Here is a 16357-nt window from a genome sequence, read left to right as displayed (position 1 = left end):
TTTTTCAGGAAGCGGTGCGTCGGAGCGTACGTTCCCCCAGCAGCTCATTGTTACCTGAGCAGCAGAAGGAAACAACTGCAGTTCCTACTTGATGTGTTTTTGTGCCTCTTCGGCTTTTGTTCCTTTCAATGAAAGCAAAGAAGGAAAAAACAGATATCAGCTTGTGGGTATGTGTGTATGTGTGTGTTTGTGTGTGTGTGTGTGTGTTCTGCAACTGTATGCGTCTATTTATGTGCATGCAAGCAATGTGTGGGGGATACGGGTGTTTGGTGGGGTTGGATCTTTACCCATAAGTCAAACTCTATTTACAACTTTTCATCTTTGCATCAACACCTTCAACTGGGAACAGTTCTTAAGATTACTAAAAACTACAATGGCAATGTTTCAGAGCTATAAAGTTGATAAAAGTTGATATGAAAAGCATGAAAGCTTAAGCGGAAGATTCAGACTCCTGAAACCGACATGATTCAATCGAGTACATTACTTTTCTTGAGAAGAGTCGCAACTCTGTTGGTCTGTAGCACAACAAAAACACATAGTCGAGTTGCAGAGTGATGTTTCTTTTTCATCACAAACATTTAGAGCATTGATGCAAGCTTTTATAGTAAAAAAGTTTAAATTTTTACCTACAGAAAAAATGTGAAGTGTGCTAACATTACATGAATGTTTTCTAAATGGCTATTTGCTAATAAAGAAGAGGGAGGTAAGATTGAAGGTTTAATAAAATATTATGTGACAACAGAGTTTTAGAAATCCAGGTATTTTTCCAAACGGGAACCTGATCCAAAATAGAACTAGCTATAATGATGCAATCTGCTGATAAAAGACAAAGAAACAGAGGTACAATGATAAATTATATACGACCAGTGCAACAAAGACTGTAAACTCTGCATAGAACTGAAGGTGAAAACTTTATAACACTGACAGTGAACTGAGCCCTGATGAACTGGATTATAAAATAAATAGTGTAGCTCAACACACTATTTCACCATTTGCTGAATAAATAGCAAAGCTAGATGGGTAAAGAGCTAAGATAGTTGACATCCATAGCTAAGACAAACAGTGAGATAGACAGTTGGCTAGAGGGATATTTATAATTTCCATAAACTGATGTTCTGTGAAATGTATGTGATGAATAGTGCTGTAAAAATTCCCCACAGTGGAAAAAAATGTAATGTCCATAGAAAGTACCCTGTTTTTTGCTGCCTATCCCACAGTGCAATACTTCACCTTTGATGTGTGAAAAGTTAGTCGTGCGACACCTGCAATGACACAAAATGATACTGATTCATAGGTTTTTGGAATATAAATGTATGTCTCACAATACAGTAAGTGACACAAATGAATGAGTGAAACAATATTGACTAACTGACTAATTTTAGCCACAGCTCCATATTTCAGGTGAAGTTATGACATGTAGATGCCAGGAAATTTGTTGCGCAATTGCCAAGACTTGATGTATGTATTTTATTTCACTTAATTTTGTGTTTTTTTTGTATTTCAATTCAAGACCTGTGAACAGAAGGAACAAGTGAAGACGTGAACAGAAAGAAATAAAGACAGGAAGAAACCCTACATGCAGATTCTGAATCTGTTCTCCTGTGGCGTACTTAAGAAGGCCTGTGTTTGTCTAGTGATTTTGGTTTTGAGATTTTGGGAGAAGCGAGCAGTCAAACAGGGTTGGGGAGGTTGTTGTCTCCCTCCGGGGCGTGAGGAGGTTTCTCAGAAAACACTACCAGTCACGCCTGGCTCTCTGTGGACAGTAAATCACGCTCTTCGCCAGAGTGCTTCCGCACAGCAGCCCCAGCTCCCTCCTCAGCTGGAAATGCAATACGCCACGTACCCCAGGCACTGGGACCACCCAAGAGGCATGTGGGGTCACACACACACACACACACACACAGAAAAAAACAAATGTGCATGTGTTCATACAATCACACACACACACACAACCAAAGTCAAGCACATGCAGATACACACATATATAAGCCACTATGCTTGTCCTCTGGATGCATTTTTATGTGAGGTGGATTGGTCTGTGGCATTAGGGGTGAGGGGGCAGAGGAATTTCACAACAAGTGGTGGTTTCAGTGGTTTTAGTCACTGGGATCTGAATACCACTGAAATTCCCAACTTCCTCTTTGGCAAATATCAAAGGAAGGTTGGCCCTCTGTGTTCAAACGGGCTTCAGGCAAGTCAGAAAAACTGTTAAAAACTCATTTTGGAAGAAATAAGTTAATAGGAAGTGCGGTTTGGGCAGAGTACTACAAGCAGAGGCAAGGTCAAGACATAGAAGGAAGACAATATAAGTACTAAAATGTGCCTAAAATCAAATAACATTCTCTTATTTGTATGCTATTTGTTCGTTGGTTGGATGCCTGAGCCCACAAGGCAAACCAACTACTAAAAAGATGGTGAGCATTTTTGGGTGACTTTGTTTTGGTTTCCAGAATCATGCTGGTTTCGGGAAGCACAAAGAAGAAATCAATGCAAAGAGCAGCCCTGATGTTTCATAAATAGTCTGAGTGGTTGTGGATGTTCATCTTGGTTTCAGTGGCATTTTTATGACACCGATTTCATGACTTTATTACAATCTATTGTGACCTTAGAATTATAAGGTTCTATAAGCAGCCCAAGTGTTTTTGAGTATACGTCTACCACCGTATCTCACCGTCTTACCTTGCCAGGCAGCTGTCATTTTTTAAGTAATCAGAGTAAGTGAAGTCAATAATAATAGACACCAAGTTTGAGATTGATTTTTGAGGTAGAACCTTTTCTTTCTCAAATTTTAGGGCCAATAATGCATAAAACAAAAAATACACAAAATGATACTAACTTCTCCAAGAATAGTTTCATATGAATAGGGAATTTGTTACTGCTTCTTTAAAAGCTACTTTGAAATCTAAGATGTTACTTTTGATGTTCAAAACTTCAAAAAGTTACTAATCTTTCTGTAATTTGTTTTTGAATCCAGGAAGTGTATTTGCCTTTTGGTCATTTGTTTTATTTTGTATGTGATGGAGCCTAAACGGGATGGAAGAAAATGGAGAAGATATACCATGTTCAAACCCAGTATATCAAGAGCATGAATCAGGTCCCTAAATCTGGAACAACTGTTTCTTTTTTATCATAAAGCATTTTGACTTTCTACATGACAGTTGGACAGTTTTTACTTGCCTGCTTCCTTGCAAACAGCTGCAAGGTCTGCACCTACGTATCCATGAGCAGTGTCAGCCAGCTGCGTCAGCTCCTCGGTGGTGGCGCTGCATGGTACCAAACTCAGCTGCTTCTGCAAAATATCTGCACGCTCTGCAGCACCAGGAACTCCCACCTGCCATCATGAAATCAACAACAGAACAGGTTATACAACTGAACACTTTATTTACAGTCAAAGAAATTGTGGCAGAAACCTGGAAGGAACCCCAAACCATAATGAGACGGAGTACTTCAAGACACTTGGCAGATATTTTTAGCAGTGGGTTCATTATTATCGATGGCAAACAAACAAATATCTTCCAATATTTACATTTTGAGCATTTGTCTGACAATTTTTACCAGACCAACTCACAATGAGCAAGCAGGAGGGTCTAGAATGAAAACACATGGCAGCCACCCACTTCGCTGCAGTGGCTGGTAGTACGCACCTCTAGCTCCTTGTCAAAGCGTCCTGGCCGACGCAGGGCAGGGTCAAGGGAGTGGGGTCGGTTTGTGGCCCCCAGGACCAACAGCTGACCTGAATGACCCTCCTGGACAGGAAAGAGAGGAGAATCAATCTAGTAATTCTGTTTTAATGTAGTTTTTGTAGTTTTTTGTACCTCCTAAAGTGGCATGTTTACACATACAGACTCAAAGTAGCAGGCTTTCTCTTGTTTCTCACGAACCTCAAGCTTATGGGAATGTTCAATGTTATGGACGCAATTTACATGCTCAGGTCTGGCTGGACAGTTATTTTCTTCCATTGTTACTATACAGGTGCATGATGAAGTAATTCATTACAATGTGTTTCCAAGCATTGTTTTAGCAACGCTAGTTGCAAAAGTTAGTAGCAAAGCTAGAATATACACCAAGAAAGATTGTTGCTGATGTGTCACCAAAATCAACTTTCCAGGAACCAAGAAAAACAGCCCTGTATTTAACTTGATGACCTTGTATTTGTGACTCTATCCAACAGGGTTGTAGTGTTTCATATCCCTGACAAATTTGAAATTTCTAAAGCCTCAGAGAATTTTTGACTGAAGTGTGGTGCTAAACTTGAGTCAGTCCTAGGTTTCTCAAGGTTGTCTGCCTTTAAGATAAGAAATATATTTCCCACCTTTCAATACTGCACGGAGAACTGAAACACAAATAAATTAAGGTCAATTCATATTTTCCACTTCCACGTGGCCTTGAGGGTCTGCGCAGCCCCTCTGCAGATGTGCCGCATGGCATGCAGCCTAAAATTTGTGACCGCACGGACTGTACGGAAAGCAAGCGCGTCAACTGCGCATGTGCTAGAAAAGCAAACAGCAAACAGGAATGCCTGTCTTGTCTACTAAGTGTTCTACAATTAGTCTACAATAGTCTACATGATAAGCAGGTATACACCGTACACCCACCCACCCAAGAAAGCTCCAGGATTTCCATATACCCATTTAAAAATGCACAAGGATTCATAACAATATAGTTTTGTGAGAGAACTTTCACTGTGATTTTGTTTTGCAAATACCAAGTATAGTATAACTGCAATAAAATAAGTTTTGCAGGGGAAGGCATCTCCTCCATTCATTTCCAATTATAAAATTCACCCTGTATGCTCTTTGTCTGTGTTACGAAGCACAGAACGTGGTGGCTTCCCATATAGGAGGCTTTGAGTTTGGCCGGGAACAAGAGCTGACGTCACCTACCAACCAACACAGTTGCTTGATGGTCATTTCCCCAGCTCAACAGTACCTCTGTAGCATTGCAAATTTAAAATTAGCTAACATTAATGTAGAATTAATATTCTATAATATTGTAGCATACACTACCAAAGGAGATATGAAATATGGAGACATGGTTTACTTCTAAGTTGCAGCACTATGAAGTCAACTGGCGTCCTCACAGAAAAAAAAGAGTGTCCATGTCTGAGGAGTCTAAGGCTCTAACAAAATCAGAGAAACAGCCCTGGCCTCCTTGAGGACCCAGATTTGATGTCATCAGACATACGGGAACACGAAATATCTCAGGAAAAGGGTGGACACAATTTACATGGAAATAGGGTGAGAGCTGAGTCAGAGACTGTGTTAGCTGAGACAGATGCTGTATTCAGAACAGCATACTATCTTGCTAAGATGAACCAACTTTAAACTGACCATGACAATCTCACTGAACTTCAGGGGAAAAAAATGGTGTCAACATGGGCACTAGTCTGTACTCAAGGTGCTGCATGAACCACTGTTTGGAACTGGCTGTATCTGATGCTGTGGATGAGGTTCAGTTAATCAACCACTTCAAAGCATTCAGAGAAGATCTACAATCTCTACAGTCAGTACAATAAACATTCACAGGGACTTCTGGAAGCAGCGCAAGAAGTGGGCTCATAAGTGCTGAAAATCGGAGAGATTTAAATACACAATGGCTATCCAGCATCTTCCGTGCTGTAAAGGCTGTGTGGAGATCGTATGAAGCACTCAACAGACACTTTAAAAATGCTGCGGGAGACCACACAAGAAACGGCAAAGAGAGACAAACTTACAGAAGCAAGGAATTTCTGTGTGACCTTGGACTCATGTATGATGTATTGTCTGAACTTGCAAACCTGTCTCAGCAACTCCAGGCCCATTCAATCACACTTTTGAGAGCAAAACAGTTTCTGAAACACATCATCCGAGTGCTGGCGTCATTCAAAGACTCTCCAGGAGAGAAATCGGAAGAGGCATTGAAAGCACAGGCTTCGGGACATTTTGGATCGGTTTTCTTGGATTCAAATGCAAATGTCACACCAAACAATGCAAAGCACTTCTTACAAAGTCTGATCAACAACATGGAGAAGCACCTCTCATTTGAAGGTGAAATGCTTCGTGATCTCAGCGTTCTGGACACAAGCAACTGGCCATCAAAACCTGGCATACGACACGGTGAGTCACAAGTGAAACAACTGTGCAGGCGGTTCAACGTTTCTGAAGAAAAAGCAGTTAATGGTATGACAGATTTCCTTGAGCGCCCACACAGTGAGCCTGAAAACCTACAACCACTCACACGATGCATGCAGACCATCCCTTGCAGAACGTCTGAGTGTGAAAAGAGTTTCGGTCTTATGAATAACGTGAGCACGCACAAGAGATCTACAATGTTGTTGTCCGATGTAACTTGATGGTTATCAGCATGAGAAGCCATCGCTCTGTCACGCAAGCAAGGAGGCAAAAAACACTTCAGATGCCTGAGTACAAACATATTTGGAAAGCTTTGTAGTCTACCAGGCTAGTTACCCCACCCATCCCCTTTCTTACCCCACCCTACGAACATTATATTAGTGCTCTGTAATGACCCCACCCCTTCCCTTCTTACCTCACCCCTACGGACACTATGCTGCTGTTCTGTAGCGATACTGGGCCTCCCCTTTTTACCCCACCCCAAGGACGCTGCCAGCAAACAGAAGAATCTGAACCGGGTGGAACAGGAGCTGGGCCGTCTCTAAGCGTTCTAGCCTTTTTCCAGGGCTTGTGGGCTAACACGCAGTGAACTCAGTATGCATAATTTGATGATGTTGATAAAAGCCTTTTCAGCCTTTATTTACTAAGAAGTTCTGTCTCTGACGCTTATTTGTCTTGCAGCTGTTCTTGGATGCTTTCCCTTGCATTTAATGTGATACATAGCTGGCGCGTAGTCGTGGGTGAGCCTAGGTGGGCCCGAGCCCAGCCACTTGGCACTCAGGCCAATCCAATCAGAAGACTTCCTTTTTTACTGGATCATCCAGTGAATAGCAGTCAACGAATACTGTTTCAATTATCTGACTACATGACCAATAAAAATAAAACAATTCTTGTTTCTTGCTTGTTTTTTACCATGATGATGTTGATAGGTCAGATTTTTTAGGCAGCAGTGCATTTCGCAAATGCCAGAATGAGAGCACTCAGTGCACAGCATTGCACAGAGAAACAGAAGACTACAGTCCGCTAGCTATCTGCTTTTAATGTAATTTAAGATAAAACCATGGCGAAACAAAGCAGTCACAAAAAGACGTGAGAGGAGCAGGAGGAAGAGAATTCAGCCAGAGAGTTCAGCCATCATTCTCGACTCAGACACCTACTCCTGTGCCAGTTTCTCCTCAACAAGTGCCAAGTAGTAACAACATGTACGTGGCTGCTAATTCAACCCTTTCCCTGTCAGCAGCAGCAACAAGCTGTACTGTTGAAAGACTCTTTTCAACTGTCAGTCAGATAAAATCTGGCATCAGAGCATCAATGATGACATACAAACTGAACTCTTTCTTCCTGCCCTCCTTTGAAAGAGAACTGACTGAAGCGTTGCACTATAATGAAATAATTTCAGTGTTCAAAACTAAACCCACGTTATCTCCTGTTGTAATCATCAAAAGTAAGCTAATTTACAATTTCAGACTTTAGTAGCCTATTGCCTATTTCAATATTAATGTTTATTGGGTAGTTTTATGTTGGGTGTACAACTGGATTTTATGCTGATGTTGCTGCATCTGCCAGCTGTGTGTGTATGCATGTGCGTGTGCATGTGTGTGGTTTATGTGGCCGCCCTGCCAGGTTATGTTCAGGTGTCATTTTTAAGATTACTGAGCATGTTGGTGCTGGTGTACCTCTATCCATACGCTGCACTGTTGCGTCTGTCAGCTGTGTGTGTGTGTGTATGTGTGACCACCGTGCCAGGCTATGCGATGCTATTAATGTTCGTCTTGGTGCCTGTAATATTACCTCTGATGATGTATAAGGCTTGTATGATTAAACTGTGGTGCATTCAGGCAAGTATGGTCATAATGGCCTATTTTGGTTTACATATGCATTCGAGAACCTATTAAGTATGATTGGTCTTGGATGGGCTAGGCCTACCTGATTTTCTCTGTGCCCACCCACGCTGTAATTTCTGCCTTCACTACTGATAAATAGCCTAAGTTTGACAATGGTTTGGAAGATAAGTGAACATACTGTTTTAAATGCTGTACTTTCCTCTTTGTATTTTTTTCCCACTCTCATCCAGACCACGATTAAGAAGCCCAAAGATCGATCATTGTGATGAACCCATATGTGAAGCGCAACACTGACTATCAAAGCAGTGAACTACTGTCTCCTCCAGCCATGCAAAATCACCAAGTATAGTGATTAACACCAAAACAGTTGAAAATTAGTCTAGTGTTTAAATCTCCCGATCTGTAAATGTCATTGGCTGTTAAAGTCTTGTGTTGCTTATAATAAACTGTTGAGAATACCCAGTCATTCAGAATGCTCTCAATTATGTGTGGATGCATGTATTGTATGCGTTAGTGAGTGTGGTGGTGCGTATGGGGTGTCACTGTGGGATGGGTTTGTACGAGGCATCACAGTATACCCGCTGCAATGAACTAGACCACACCACTGCATCTACTGTATGTTATATACTGTATTCCCATTGCCATTGAGCTGTTGCTTTTCTTCTTCTGACTTTGCCTTGTTGTTTAGCAACATACAGGAACTCCTCAGGTGCATTCAGACTGAAAACAGCCCTGTATAAAACAATACAAGGAGCTGTGTTGTTTAAAGTGCCAGTGAGACAACGAAATACGATCCAGCGAGTAACAGATTATTGCATTTAGAGGCTGATCAGAAAAAAACACTGCACAGCGGTTTGTGATACTCACAGAGTGCATTTTACAACTCTGGAAAGTTATCACGCTGCAACCCTGTTTACTAGCGGGCACATGTGGAATGTGTCTGTGTCCGCAGACCTCCGAAAAAAGTATGAATGGAACCGCGTGTGCATCCACAAGACCGCAGCTGTCCATGGACGCCGGTTTGCGGAAAGTATGAATTGGCCTTTACAGTGCAAGCAAGTATGCTAAGGAGCAGGAAGCGCTCCACAGACTCCACATTACATAAACCAATCAGTGCTGATGACCTTGGATCCTCCGGTCTGGAAAACAGACAGGAGGGGAACTGGGAGACAGTGAGTGCATCTGTGTAATATCACCAATTCAAATGTGGGCTCTTTTCTTTGCTGATAAAGTTTTGCCAAATTGGCAGGTCATAGCATCCTTAGGTGATTTGTTTCCCAGGCTCCCATTGGGCGTGTGTGTGTGTGTGCTGGGGGGGTTGGGGTGGGGGGTGGGGGGGTTGATCTTTTTTCTCATCAGGCACTGAAAGAGCAGTCTGCAGACAAACGACACCCCAGAGACACAGCCCACAGTGTCTAAAGGGCGTCCAGCATGCAGAGATGGTTTCTGCATGACGATCTGCATTTCCAATGAGGACATATCCTGACAGAGCCACATTCTGCCGCTGAAGGCCATGCTCTTAAGTTGTGTGTCTGTTGAACAAGCAGTTGTATCTCAACAATGATCGTGATACAAAAAGGCCGCGGTTGATGGAAAAAGACATGCAGCTGTCCATTTCGGTTTAGATGGAGTAATGGATTTTAAGGGAGCGGAAGACCATACAACGTCATACATTTTTAAAGATTTGGGGAGATCTATAGGGCAGAATTTCTAGGACTGTGCATATAATAAGTGGATTTAGGGTTAAGTACCTCTAGTTGTTTGCAGTGCCACTATTTTAACCTAAGAATCAATAGTTAACATAACATATTGTGGTATAAGGGAATAGGGTTTCCTTCAAGGGATACTTACTGAACCAATCCCATCCATCAGAGTCAGGAGAGAAGCGACAACTCGTTTCTCCACCTCATTCTGCGCCCCCTCTCGCTTTGGACACAAAGCATCCAGCTCATCAATAAAGATTATCGCAGGTTGCCTGTAAAACCAAGAAGAAAATGTGAGAAATGCTTCAGACAAACACTATATAAACACTGTAACTCTACGTTACAAAGTGGTCAACACAACCAACAAGACTGTAAGAATGAAAATCATATGCTGTAGCAGTTGTACGTGCATGTTTTGATTTATTTATTCATTTTGAACAGTTCTTTATGTTCTCCTTCTTTAGAATTTATTGGGCTGCAGTCTTATTTTACTAATACTGTAAATTCTCAGTATAGTTGTAATATGAAGTATGATGACTAGCATGATGGTGTCATGTGAACTGTGTTTTTACTGCACAAGACAAATTTACACCGTTCAACAACTTGTATATTTCATATAACACAAAAATGAAACATAAAAGCCATAGAATAAACAAAATCAGTGTTCAGCAAATACAGAACTATAGTGTCAATGATTATAGCATAGTGATGATGATGTTGATGGCACAGCAAGCGAGATTAACCAAAAAGTTTACCTCTGAGACGCCTCAGTGAATATCTGCCTCAGCCTTGCTTCTGTTTCACCATAGAATCTGCAAAGACATGAACCTTTAAGTGAATGAAATGACTACAGATCATGTGATAGTTACTGAGCATTATCAACATTCACCAATTTATTTTTTTCATTTTGTTCTGGTACAGAATCGTTATACTACATTTACAAGAAATATGACCGTACTTGCTCATGATCTCTGGCCCGTTGATCACGGTCATGTGAGCGCCGACCTCGTTGGCTATGGCTCGTCCAATCATAGTCTTCCCTGTGCCCGGAGGACCATACAGAAGAACTCCTCGAGGAGGTGGGATCCCTGTATAGAAAACAGCTTGTATTTAGATTTTTGATAATGGCAAATAAGAGCCTTAATTTTAGAAAAACCTTTATTATTTTATACAATGAGTTAATCTTTAGATGGGCATCTGGTAGCCAAATGTTGACTGTTTTAATGTCTAACATATGCATGTGGACACCGAATGACAGATTTAGGGGTAAAGAGTTGGTTTTTTTCCCCCACAAACATCTTCCATGACTGCACATAAAATACAAACAACTGCAAGCACAACATATTCCACTACTAGAACCATAAAAACCTTGTGCAAGCTGCTCAGTGAATCAATAATCGATGACAAGTCGTAATGTTTACTTGACTTTTAGGAAGAAGTGATATTTTTTCTCAAGGAGAGAGTTGCTCAAGAAGGATTTCCAAACAAGGACCTCTGGTGTTGTGTAGAGTCCCTGTCGAACGAATCCCATGCCAATATATCCAAACAAATCTTAGAATAAACAGCATATTTGATCTTTTTCTCTGTAAACTTTTAAAATATTCATAAACAATTAAAAACTGAGGCTGAGGCTGAGTCACATCACACACTAGTGCAGTCTTTTTATCAGGTGACCTACCATAGTTGGAGAACAGCTCGGGGTGTTTCAGAGGAAGCTCAATTGTTTCTCTGATAACATCCAACTGGCTGCAGAGCCCGCCAATCATGCTGTACGTGACCTTTGACCTTTTGGCTTCTGCATCTGGATCTTCCTGCCCTGCTCTGTCTCTGAAACTTACTTTAGTGGAGCAGGAGAGGCAGTAGAAGGTGTCAGTACTCAATGCACCAGCAGGGGAAGCTGTGGGGATTTTCTCTGCCTGCTCTGAGCTGAGTGAGCCCTCCAGACTGACAGTGTTCCCCCCTGTCCCTGCAGGGGGATTCTGGGAGTTGTAGGAAGGAGTGGTGGGAGCAGAGGCTGAGTACAGAGAAGGGAGGTTGGCCTGTCTGAGTGGGGTGCTGGCTGCTGGACAAGGCTCTCCAGGCATCCCTGGTGTCCCGTTATCATCCACAGTGAGCAGGCTGAGCTGCAGGGAGAGGTCAGCAGACGTGGAGTCCAGCATGGAGTTCATCACGGAGGACTCCTCAGTGTCAGGGCCCAATCCTGACGGAGGAGGTGGTCTCTGGAGGGTGATGCCGTCCTCCCCTCTTACAGCTTCAACCCGGAGACTGCATGACCGGCCAAAGTAGGTCAGGGAGAGGACGTTTCCTGGCAGAACGATGTTTCCAACTGGCACAAGACAGACAAACCAGGAAAGTTATTCCACCAAAGCAAACAGGGCCGTCTGGACAGTAATAAAACACTGAGTGAACAGCAATTCATTTTTTCTTTTTTCTTTTTTTTCAAAATTGAGGTAAGGTACTGAGGGTTGTTTCATAAAGGGGGCCAGAAAACAGGGCTTATTGTGAAAAGCCTGTCTCGAACGAGACTGACAAACTGAACTAGAATCCAACCGTTTCATAAAACCAACACAGAGTTGATGAGTTCCAACTAATTTGTCTGGTTCAAGAACTGACTGTGAAACGCAGACCCGAGACTTCAAGAACAGATTACATCAGTTCACGGTGGAGAAAAATGGACATCTAGAGACAAAACTGTGATGATCTCAACCACAGAGCAGCAGAAATTAAACATACAACACTGAGACTAAATATTACAGTGAAAATTAGCCATGGGTTGTTGTTTATTGGCCTTAATTTAATTGCAGTGCATTTAAAAGCACATAAATTGACTGGAATACTGTGCAGTTCTTACAGACTAAAAAACATTATGAGCTCAGATTTGAAGCACACAATCAGTGCAGCCCTTTTCAAAATGTACTGTACTGAATAATGTTCACAGTTCAGCAGAAAGGAAGAACCTTTAAGGTGTAATACTGGTTAAGTGAAGCCTGAAGTGAAGCTAAACCTGTAATCCAGCTTTATGAAACATCCACTCTGGTCTTGAAGTCTAAGGTGGATGGATAACATATAAAAGGAAGGGAAAACAAGATGCAATACAATACACACCAATTATCATCATGTATCTACTTACTGTGTATAATCAGCAAATTATTGATAATCAAAAGAAAAAAACTTAAGCACAAATTATTCATGAAAAGGACAAAAATCCCATCCTGTAAAAAGGTATGGCTTTCATATTGACAAACCTGTAACTATGTGAGGATAAGACCGACTTACCCAAAGACCTCAGGAGGAAGTTCTTGAACTCGTCTGTATCTAGTTTGTCATCTTTTGACCTGAACAAAAGTTACATGCAGTTGAGAATCATCTACACACTTATTTAACAGAAGAAAATATTTTTTATTGAATATTGACATTTGAACTGCAGTTGCAAGAAGCAGCCAGCAGATGGCAGTCTTTACTTAAAATACATAATAAAAAAAGCAGACTAAGTCTGTGATACGATCAAAAAGTTTTTCGAAAGGTATAAAATGATTGTTGAACTTCTTGTATATTATGACAATGACTTATTACACATAACTCCACCACATATCTGTATTTAGATTTTAAATTTCAGCTGCAGCTGTTTTTTTTTTTTGTTTGTTTTGTTTTGGTTTGGTTTTTTGTTTTCAGTTTCATGATATTTCTAAGCAAGATGACAGTGAAAGGAGTCATATATATACGTATATATTCAACTCTCATTGATATAAAAGGGATGAATCAAATATCAGGACCACCTCTGAGTATAACAGAACACAATTCAACATCAAAATCCTCCAAAAATGACCATGAAGTTGTATCGACACCTCTCTAAAACATCATATATACATATATAGTATAGCCTTCATGGAGGTACAATCTACTGCAAGGCTGCTGTTTTGAAAGCATTAGTTTTAGCCTAGTGTACATAATAAACTGGCAACTGATTGTGCAATAATTATAATGTAGTGTAATATAAATTATATGATATCATAGTATGTATAATATGTATCCAAGGCTTTTGGTCAATGAGAGCCAAATAAACGTTACCTGGCAGAGAGAAACACCTCCTCAGCCTGAAGCACAGGACCTGTTAGTGGCTGCAGCATCACTTCATCTCCTGATTTAACTCTCAGGTTGTTCTGGGTGCATTTCTGAAGGCCAACTCTCCCACCAGGGAAAGAGGCAACAGGCCATCCCAAACACACCTGTAACACAGAGGAAACAGAAAGATGATTATCACAAGATTTGAGACATGTTAATTCCTACTAAGTTAAGTTAAAGGGGGGAAGGTTGTGTCCAGTGAGAGAGGAACATTCAGCAACCAGCAGCAAGACGCCGAAGAGGAGGGAGACGCAGAGAACGTCCTTTCTTGAAGAAAGGACACAAAACGTGCAGAAGAGCAGAACTTCAGAAGGAAAATACAAGATGAGAACAATACAGAAGAGAAGAGAAGAGAAGAGGATACCTCCTGTTGTCCTGTGGGACTCGTCAGTAGGACTGGTCTTCCGATGCATACGCTGGCTGATTTCATTGAGTTGAGGCTCAGTTGGGCTAAAGATGATCTGCAACTTTTGGGTGTTTTGTCATCGGCTGTGAAGAAAATACACAAACATATAATGTAAAATCAGACACAGAAAATCCTTTACTTAAATAAAAGTAGCAAATATTGCATCATTAGAAGCGCCACATTTAGACTTCACTTAAACATACAGTAAATAAGTATTAGCAGTAAAATGTACTTAAGTACTTGTTAAATTATCGATGTGCACTATGTCTAACTATTACATATAGGTGTAGATTATTTGCATATATGTATACAACTGTAGAAATACCAGATGACAGAAATAACATGAAACTGATCTTCAGAAAAAAACAAAGGAAGAAAAACTAAACTAACGAATACAAAATGACTGAGCAAAACAAAAAGAAAATAATTAACAATAAGAAACGCACAAAATGAGCAGAAGAGTAACCGATCAGCAATAGTGCTAATGAATCTGTTGATTATTTTCTCAGTTAATCTATTAGTTGTTTGGTCGATAAAATGTCAGAAAATGGTGAAAAATGTTAATCACTGTTTCCCAAAGTGCAAGATGACGTCCTCAAATGTCTACTTTTGTCCCGACCTACAGTCCACAACTCAAAGATATTTAGCTTACTGTCATCGAAGACAAAGTAAAACAGAAAATATTCACAGTTAAGAAGCTGGAATCAGAGAATTTGGACTTTTTTTGTTTCAATGACTCAAAATGATTAATTGATTATCAAAATAGTGGGCAACTAATTAATTAATCAGCAGACACCGTTCCAATAAACAAAGAAATACATAAAGATATGAAAGAAAAGAAAAGACATACTATTACATAATAGGCATGTCAACATACCTCTTACGTATATTAATTGTTAAAAAGTCAACTTTTCCATGAATGTGACTTGAGCACCAACAGCTGACACTTTCATAATTTTACCAAAAAGCTGCAGTTATAAATAAGACACCAAACAAGTGCTCAGCTATTGGTTTTAAGCTGTGATCAGCTGGGTAATTAGCAGATGGGTTGGTTTATGCGCACTGCTCTGGTGTGTTTTCTCTCATCTCACAGCATCACTTCAGCATCACTTCAGCATCACTGAGCGACAAGCAGCAGATGTTCCGTCTTCATACAAAGCTGATTTCAGCTCATTTGCTGAACGTACACTGTAACAGAAAGGTCTGTCAAAGCCTGTAAAACAGTTATGTACTAAATTCTTACCTTTCTCAATGAAATCAATGACAGTGAAGGAGTTGCAGTTTGAACTTTTGCAGCTTCCTCCGTCGTGGCCGGAGGTTTGCAGGTTGGAGTCATTTGAACCGTCCTTCAGTACGAGTGAACCGTCTCCTTCATTTGCTCTTTTTGATTTGCTTTTATTTTTCTTTGAAGACATTTTAATAGTGAAAATCTTCCCCACGTGAAAGTGCAAACATGTGTAAACACGGAGCTGTGTAGTAAACTTCCTGGTTAAAGTTTAGTCCCGCCCCATTTTACCGTAAACCCCTGCAAGTTATGGTTCATGTTTTACTGCTGGTGATGTGATGTTTTTATTGTTTGCATTGTTACATTTTAAATTGGTTACATTTTAAATTCAATAATAATTGCTTTATAATAAAAACACGGCTAAACGGTGCAAATAAGATTGTTTTAACAGTGAGAATGTTAACTGTAATACCCTGAAACCAATCTGCCTTCAAGAAAAAGTCATTCAGAATTCAATTGAAAATCCTATCATTTTAAGTGTCCTTTATTACCTGTGAATATTAACACATATTTCAATATATTTAAATATAAAGCACAAATCACTAAGACGCAGTCTTGGATTCGGCATAGATTTTAATACACAAAATAGCGTTTTCTACGTGTTTTTAATAATTATTTTTCAGATTTCTTGCATGTCTGCGGGTTTCTTTCCGCAAGAGGACATCGAGAGTAAAGCGCACCAATATCTATGTAAAGTTAAAGATGTTTAGTGATTTAAAGGGGTAAGAGGCAGAGCACGTGTTAGCCGAATTGACCACCAGACCGATTCTTTGGTATCTAACGGTAACATTGGCCAATAACTGTTTAAGCATTAATTAGCTAAATGGTCAGATCTGTGAATGAAGTCTGTCATTGCAGTGCGGAAGAGCACACGGGTTCTTCTCGAG

The 16357-nt window shown here is 40.5% G+C and overlaps 1 protein-coding gene across 1 annotated transcript in view; it reads right to left on the bottom strand.

Annotated features, from left to right (window-relative positions):
• The window catches only part of spata5 (spermatogenesis associated 5), a 122945-nt gene extending 106589 nt beyond the window's left edge, over positions 1–16356 (bottom strand). Inside the window, exons 1-10 of the mRNA XM_042418430.1 lie at positions 15429–16356; positions 14144–14268; positions 13726–13883; positions 12934–12992; positions 11336–11983; positions 10616–10745; positions 10413–10469; positions 9806–9929; positions 3645–3746; positions 3178–3331 (exon numbers count right to left, since the gene is read on the bottom strand). Coding sequence (XP_042274364.1) covers positions 3178–3331; positions 3645–3746; positions 9806–9929; positions 10413–10469; positions 10616–10745; positions 11336–11983; positions 12934–12992; positions 13726–13883; positions 14144–14268; positions 15429–15600 — 1729 coding nt within the window. The 5' untranslated portion in view covers positions 15601–16356. The remainder of the gene's footprint in view (positions 1–3177; positions 3332–3644; positions 3747–9805; positions 9930–10412; positions 10470–10615; positions 10746–11335; positions 11984–12933; positions 12993–13725; positions 13884–14143; positions 14269–15428) is intronic.
• Between the last annotated feature and the right edge of the window lies 1 nt (position 16357).

This window comes from Thunnus maccoyii, chromosome 8, assembly GCF_910596095.1.
Source record: "Thunnus maccoyii chromosome 8, fThuMac1.1, whole genome shotgun sequence".
NCBI lineage: Eukaryota > Metazoa > Chordata > Actinopteri > Scombriformes > Scombridae > Thunnus > Thunnus maccoyii.
The sequence above is the reverse complement of the archived record's forward strand: the minus strand, read 5'-3'. Positions and strand labels throughout refer to the sequence as shown.